Source organism: Notothenia rossii (assembly GCF_949606895.1).
Source record: "Notothenia rossii genome assembly, chromosome: 2".
Taxonomy (NCBI): Eukaryota; Metazoa; Chordata; class Actinopteri; order Perciformes; family Nototheniidae; genus Notothenia; species Notothenia rossii.
Window position 1 is genome coordinate 15561374 of NC_136904.1, and position 7565 is coordinate 15568938.

General features: G+C 41.9%; 1 protein-coding gene across 1 annotated transcript; it reads right to left on the bottom strand.

The window, feature by feature from the left end:
• Positions 1–1574: 1574 nt before the first annotated feature.
• On the bottom strand, positions 1575–5337 carry LOC307027978 (E3 SUMO-protein ligase PIAS1-like; the record flags this gene model as incomplete). Its single annotated transcript, XM_079662671.1, has 1 exon — positions 1575–5337. The coding sequence occupies exon 1, from the start codon at positions 2271–2273 to the stop codon at positions 1575–1577; it is 699 nt and encodes a 232-aa protein (XP_079518797.1). The 5' UTR covers positions 2274–5337.
• Positions 5338–7565: the final 2228 nt, after the last annotated feature.

A 7565-nucleotide genomic window follows, 5' to 3' on the forward strand; every position in this document is an offset into this window, starting at 1 on the left:
GAAATTAAAACAAGATAATAAATATGTCATTTAGTTATAAGTGTTGTTAAAATATTTAGTTCATGCAAAGATAACGATTAAAATATATTTCACAACGGTTTAAAAAGGGAAAGGGTAATACATATGTTTAAAAGAATAAAATGTATAATTATAAATATTGTGTTTTATTTTGAAAGTCAAGGGTTGAATTTGGCAGGAAGTGAAGGCGGAAGTAGCCGGAGGAAGGTGCGTCAGAGTGGGGGCTTGACTGACAAAGTCGCGGCACAGAGAGTGAATAAAAGTTGACAGTTTATAGCAAATAAGTATGTAGTTAGTCTCTCAAGATTATCAACTCGACAGTCTTCATATGGATTCTTTTCTACACGCTGTCTGAAAGGAACTCATTACCTTTCTACTCCAAGTTTGTCCCAGAGTTATCCACGTGTGTATTAGCTTGTTAGCAACTGAGTGTTTGCATTCATTAATACAATGAATGGACTCTTAGCCACGTTGTAGCTAACTCAGCTGGCGTTATTGGCTTCAGTTCGGGGTTTTTTGGCATGAAAACCCTGAAGACCTTTATCATTTTTGCTGCAAGTTGGTGACAGTGAGGAGTTTTGGACAATACCAGAGGGCACGCCGTCGCTGGACACCTTCCCGCCAGTGTTTCCGCCAGGGGGGCGTCTTGCCGTCATTTGACGCCCTTATTCAGCTCGGGACGCCCTGAACTCGAGCCGAGGGCGTCCACAAATATTAATAATTCGAGAGAAGATCAAGAGTTTTTATCGCTTGAAATGACGAAAAGGAAAAAGGACAAGGACCTCCCCCCCCGCTCTCGGGGTGGACGCCCTCTCAGCCCTGGTCTGGCGGAAACACTGCTTCCCGCCACCGTTGATCGCCATCTGAGACTGATGGATCGGTACAGCTGCAGTTTGGAGTTGAAGATGTAAGGTATCGCTCTGGCTTTATTGCTCATTTGAGTGAAGAAAACAAATAGTTTTGACTTTCAACGCTCTCAAGCATCACATCAGGCCTGCAACGTGAGGGGTTTCATTTCTTTTTATTTGCCGGCTTGTGTGTGTGTGTGTGTTGAGTGAGTGTGGGCCCACTGAGTTGAGTGTGAAATTGTATTCAAAGGTGACCTTATAATATTTTGATATCATTAATAATTTCCAGTTAAAGGGATTATTAATCAGACATTATTGAAGATACATTCTGACTGTGTATTTTCCTGTTTGTTCACAAGTCTCTATTTCTAAAACTGATTCCAGTGTGATATTTTGTGATTTATATCAATAGAGGTGTTTAAACTAATGTGTTTAAGGTAAGTGTCATTGTGCTCAACACATTTAAATATACATTTCTTTTCACTCAGCTAATTTGTTCAGTGTGTATATGTTATATTAGACATAATATAATACTAGCAAAGTTACAGTGCTTACAGGTGCTTAAAGGGACTCAAGATAACACAAAGGGTACATTGGTAAAATATAAACAGGATCATTTAAGAGAAATAAGACAACATTACCTTATGTATTCTTCATTGTAAATTTGATTTATTGAGTTAACGAACTCAGGGCCCTTCCCTGATTAAACTAGGGAATAACTGGGCTACATAAATGGAGGCGCTGCTGGTAGAGTCCTGGGTGTGTAGGTTCAGTGCTCCCTTGCTCGGAGGCGGAGAGACGGGGGACAGCGGGGGACAGCGAGGGACAGGGTCTTTTGAGAGGCGGCTCGTCGTCCTCTGAGGAGATGTCGAGTGTCAGGTCGATCACATCCACTGTCTTGTTGTTGTCGTTTGATCCCCGCGGGTTGGTCTGAGGCGAGTTGCTGTCTACGCCATTGGACGGAGCGGACACCTCCTGCACCTCTCTCTTCGAATTCATGGGATGCGGGTTTCCATCTTCTTTGAACTGGATTTCATCGCAGTCAGAATACCTATTCAGGATCTCCATGAACAATCCGTCGATAACGATGTGTTCGTACGGTGCCTTCTTGTCGCAGACTGGACACACCCAGGTCGGCTTCTTCTCGTTCATTTGGATGTAAAGTGTAGCATCAAAGCACTGAAGGTGAGAACACGCGAGCGCTCTGCAAGGGATGGTCAGCCTCATCTTCCCCAGAGGACACAGGAGAGAGACTCGTAGACAGGTGGTGGCGATCTCACTCTCTGGATCAGCTGTTAACTTCTCTTTAATCAGAGCTCTTGAGTGGTCCGGGTTTCTTATTCCTTTGGCCCGTAGTCTTTGCAGCAACACTGCAGAGGACTGCTGTCTTACCAGATACACAGCCATGGAAAACCTCCTCCCAGTCTCTGAAGTCCATGACACCACAATGGTGTTGGGTACTGTGGTGGACAGTCGGACCAGAGAGGTGATGTTGATGGAGCGACTGGGCCTTTTTGGTTCAACTCCATTTTTGGTTGGAGGGAATCCCAGGAGACCACAGGGTTTGCGGTTCGTCCAGATACACCAGTACTTGGAGTAGGTTCATGTCTCCGACTGCCTTTTCCATCAGTCGTTGAAAAGTCACAGGGGCTCCTGTGATGCCTTGTGGCATCCTCTCGAACTGGTAAAAGCCTAGAGGACAGATGAAAGCAGTTTTTTCTTTGTCCTCTTCCTTCATAACTATTTGATAATAGCCACTCCTTAAATCCAATACACTACACCACGCATCGATGAGGCTCTGGACAGCCTATCCGGTAGTCAGTGGTTTTCTGTGAGTACAAGTCATACAGGAGAGAAGACTGACCAGCTTGTGCTACCTGCTGAGTTCAAGGCAGTAGTATTGAAGTCCATGCACGATGACTTAGGTCATTTAGGACAAGAGAGGACTACTGATATTCTCAGAAGTAGGTTCTACTGGCCAAAAATCGCTGCTGATGTTGAGCAATATATCAGGAACTGTGGAGAGTGCATCTTGAGGAAAAGCCCATGTCCAAAAGTTGCCCCATCACATCAAATAGTCAGCACCGGACCAATGGAGCTTGTGTGCATCAACTTTCTCTCTATGGAACCTGATTCAACAGGAATTAGTAATGTGTTGGTTGTTACTGACCACTTCACAATATATGCTCAAGCATTTCCTACCAATAACAAAAAAGCCCTCACCGTTGCCAAGATCTTAGTGGAAAAGTATTTTGTGCATTATGGATTGCCTACACGGATCCATTCGGATCAAGGACGAGATTTTGAGTCCAGACTCATTAAAGAACTGTTGAGGATGTTGGGCATACGAAAATCACGTACAACCCCATATCACCCACAGGGGGATCCCCAGCCAGAACGATTCAATCGTACTCTGTTGTCAATGCTGGGCACGCTGAATCAAGAAAAATAAACGCCGTTGGAGCCAGCATGTTGAACATCTGGTACATGCTTACAACAGCACTAAATGTGATGCCACGGGATACTCCCCATATTTCTTGATGTTTGGGAGAGAAGCTCGACTCCCGGTGGATGCATGCTTTTGGACACACCCAGATGGAAAAGGTGAACAACAGCACTCTTCTTATGTCACTAAGTTGAAAGAAGCACTGCAAAAGGCTTACCAGATGGCTACAGAAGTTTCTAACAAAAGGCATCTGCGCAACAAAAAAGCCTATGACAAGAGACTAGGGTTTCAAAACCTAGAGCCTGGTGATAGAGTGTTGTTGAAGAATCTGGGACTAAGAGGGAAACACAAGCTTGGAAACCGTTGGTGTGAGGTTCCCTATGTTGTAGCAGAGAAGATGCCAAACCTGCCTGTCTATAAGCTGAAACCTCAGAGTGGGAAAGGGAAGCTGAAAACACTAAACAGAGACAATCTGTTGCTGATTGGAGACCTTGTTAGGATTCCAGCTATCGACAACACAGAAGATGTGCTGACCAGACCAGCAACTTGAGCAAATGGTCATAAAAGACATAAGAGAGCCACAACAGATCACCCAATACAATTAGAGGGTGAAATGTCAACTGAGTCTTCTGATCTTGAGTGTGAATGGCCACACAGACCATACAGAACATATCTGGAAAAGATCCTTCAAAGACAGGAAAAGAACAATACGGACCGGGCAGAGCAGCCAGGAGTCCGCATCTCTGAGAAAGACAGCTGCCTAGAGACAGAGAATTCTCCTCTGGAAGACCAAGATCCGGATACTGCCCCTGAGACTGATTCAGGCCCGCAGCCAATTGATTCAAGTGAAGAAGATGACAGACAACAGTCTAGCCGTCCAAACATAGTTGTGATTCCAAGGCAAACTAGGCCAAAAAGATTATTGAAGCCAGTGGTAAGACTTACCTATGATAAACCAGGAAAAGCAAGAGATGAACATATTACTATTGTACACAGAGGTGTAACAATAAAGATTGGAAAAAGTTAGAGAACGCCTGTAAAAAAAAAAAAAAAAAACACTCCACACATAGTTTAGTTCATTAGGTCTGTTGAGGACACCGGACATTTAGAAGGGGGAGTGTGTAACCAGGTTGAAAATAACCCTTACAGTGAAATTAAAACAAGATAATAAATATGTCATTTAGTTATAAGTGCTGTTAAAATATCTAGTTCATGCAAAGATAACGATTAAAATACACTTCACAATGGTTTAAAAAGGGAAAGGGTAATACATATGTTTAAAAGACTAAAATGTATAATTATAAATATTGTGTTTTATTTTGAAAGTAAAGGGTTGAAGTTGTCCCAGAGTTATCCACGTGTTTATTAGCTTATTAGCAACTGAGTGTTTGCATTCATTAGTACAATGAATGGACTCTTAGCCACGTTGTAGCTAACTCAGCTGGCGTCATTGGCTTCAGTTCGGGGTTTTTCGGCATGAAAACCCTGAAGACCTTTATCAGTTTTGCTGCAAATTGGTGACAGTGAGGAGTTTTGGACAATACCAGAGAGCACGCCGTCGCTGGACACCTTCCCGCCACCGTTGATCGCCATCTGAGACTCAGGGATTTGTACAGCTGCAGTTTGGAGTTGAAGATGTGAGGTATCGCTCTGGCTTTATTGCTCATTTGAGTGAAGAAGACAAGTAGTTTTGACTTTCAACGCTCTCAAGCATCACATCAGGCCTGCAACGTGAGGGGTTTTATTTCATTTATTTGCCGGCTTGTGTGTGTGTGTGTGTTGAGTGAGTGTGGGCCCACTGAGTTAAGTGTGAAATTGTATTCAAAGGTGACCTTATAATATTTTGATATGATTAATAATTTCCAGTTAAAGGGATTATTAATCAGACATTATTGAAGGTACATTCTGACTGTGTATTTCCTGTTTGTTCACAAGTATACAGTAAAATAATTGAGATCTCTATTTCTAAAACTGATTCCAGTGTGATATTTGGTGATTTATATCAAGAGGTATTTAAACTAATGTGTTTAAGGTAAGTGTCATTGCGCTCAACACATTTAAATATACATTTATTTTCACTCAGCTAAATTGTTCAGTGTGTATATGTTATAGTAGACATAATCTAATACTAGCAAAGTTACAGTGCTTAAAGGTGCTTAAAGGGACTCAAGATAACACAAAGGGTACATTGGTAAAATATAAAATGGATAATTTAAGAGAAATAAGACAACATTACCTTATGTATTCTTCATTGTAAATTAGATTTATTGAGTTAACGAACTCAGGGCCCTTCCCTGATTAAATTAGGGAATAACTGGGCTACATAAACATCATTTTTTATTTTAGCCCAATCAGTAAAATAACCAACTAAGTTGTAAAATACACTGCACAGTTTGTGTATTCTTAGGAAAATGTATTTTACACCTCATCCAACTAGAGAGCAAACATTTTGAAGTTATATGTACTTTAATGTCATAAGTCTGTTTATCCAGCTTTGGGTATTTCAATACAAGCTTATAACCAAATAATAGCACAACATTTGAGGCAGTGTTTTTCGTGGTGTTACAGCATATTACAGTAAAACCTGTACGAGTCAAAATTACAGGAACATACAAGTGTCATAGCAAGCTAATGACTCCTGACTTCTGTGACCTTGTACGCTGTGTTTTCTGCCCCAGAACAGAATGTGCCACAGAGGATTGTCGAAGTGTAGGTGCTTATGCTCTGAGAGTGAAGGATATGTGTGCCTGTGGGAGGGGAGAAATCTGCAATGGGATGCAGAAGTGTCCAAATGTGACCCTCTCAGCAGAACCATCCAACTCTAAAGGCTATCTAATTGACTGGCTGGTGTTCTCCTGCCTGCCTCCATCCACCCCCAGTCCCTCTGGAAAGCCATCAGATGGATTGTGTGAACTTGCCCCTAATCAAGACCCATTCTCCACTAATGAGAATACGCTTAATGACCACATAGTGTGTGTGTCTGCATTCGTAGGTCAGTGTGTCAGTAAACCGAGGAACACATACATATTTGGATAAACTTCACTTAACTAAAATATACTAACAGGTAAAAGGCAGATTTCGAAAACAAATCATAATGTTGTTGGAAAGTTCTATAAACGCTAAACCAACACCAATGAGTGTGGTTTTGATAAAACAAACTCCATTGCTAGCATTAGTAGTATCAAGTAATGTGGCTGAACTCAACCAACTGATACATTGATGCATAATGTGTTTTTAACTTCTTGTTCACTCTGATGGATCACATGGAGCCTGATTGAAACCTCTAATGGGTTAGTTTTTTATAGAAACACAATGGGAATGAAAGAAGAAAACATCAACTGGTTGAAACCTGAAACACGTTGTATTCCCAGGTTAAATGGTATGGGAAGTAGTGCCGCCAATATGTAAAAGTTAAGGACGTTTATTTTTCATTTATTTTTTGTGGCTGGTAGAAGCGCAAACCATAGTCCCATAAAGATATCATTAGTGCAAACACAAATGGCCCAATTCTGAAATATTTAACTCATGACAGTTTCAACATACAAATGTTAATGAGCTCGAATGTCTGTGCATGTCTTAAAAAAAAAGGGAGTAAAGGATATCAATCTCTGAACTCAGTCTCCCTTTTCAACACTCCACATCTTCATCTCATTCCAAGACGATCTTTTCCGATCAGTTTGGAAATGTGGAAGTCAGTCTTTGACCAAAACTAGGATAGACTCCCAGGAAGCATCATCTCCGACTCGTCAGTGTGCTAGGTGTCCCCACGAGAGGATGAAACTAGACACCCATTAAAAAGGCCCTGGACGACCATTTGCCATTCTCCGATACCCCTTAAAGAGCACAGGATAGTGTTTTATATGGGCTCCTTCCTGGCTCATGGCATGTCATCTCTGAAGCAGATTAGACAGCAGGCAGTAGGGTCTTTGGTGGAGCAGCATGCTCCCTTCTGCCACAGGAGACACGACTGAGAGGAGTCATCCATCACTGCTTTTGGGAAGCCCTTTCGCAAGGGGATGAGCGGCTAATGACTGCTTTACTGGGGCTGTGGATTGAGCACTGGGGTATATATCTGGGTCTTCTTTTGAGGTACAGACTTAGATTTGGGGACTGGATTTGAATTTGACTGTGATTGGAACTTTAGCTAAATGTTAAGTATTTGGAAACAAAGGGTATCCAAAGATAATATTTGAAAAGTGTGTGAATTGATGAGATCCTTAAGTTTTAGTGACTGTTACTTGTCCAGCAGCACA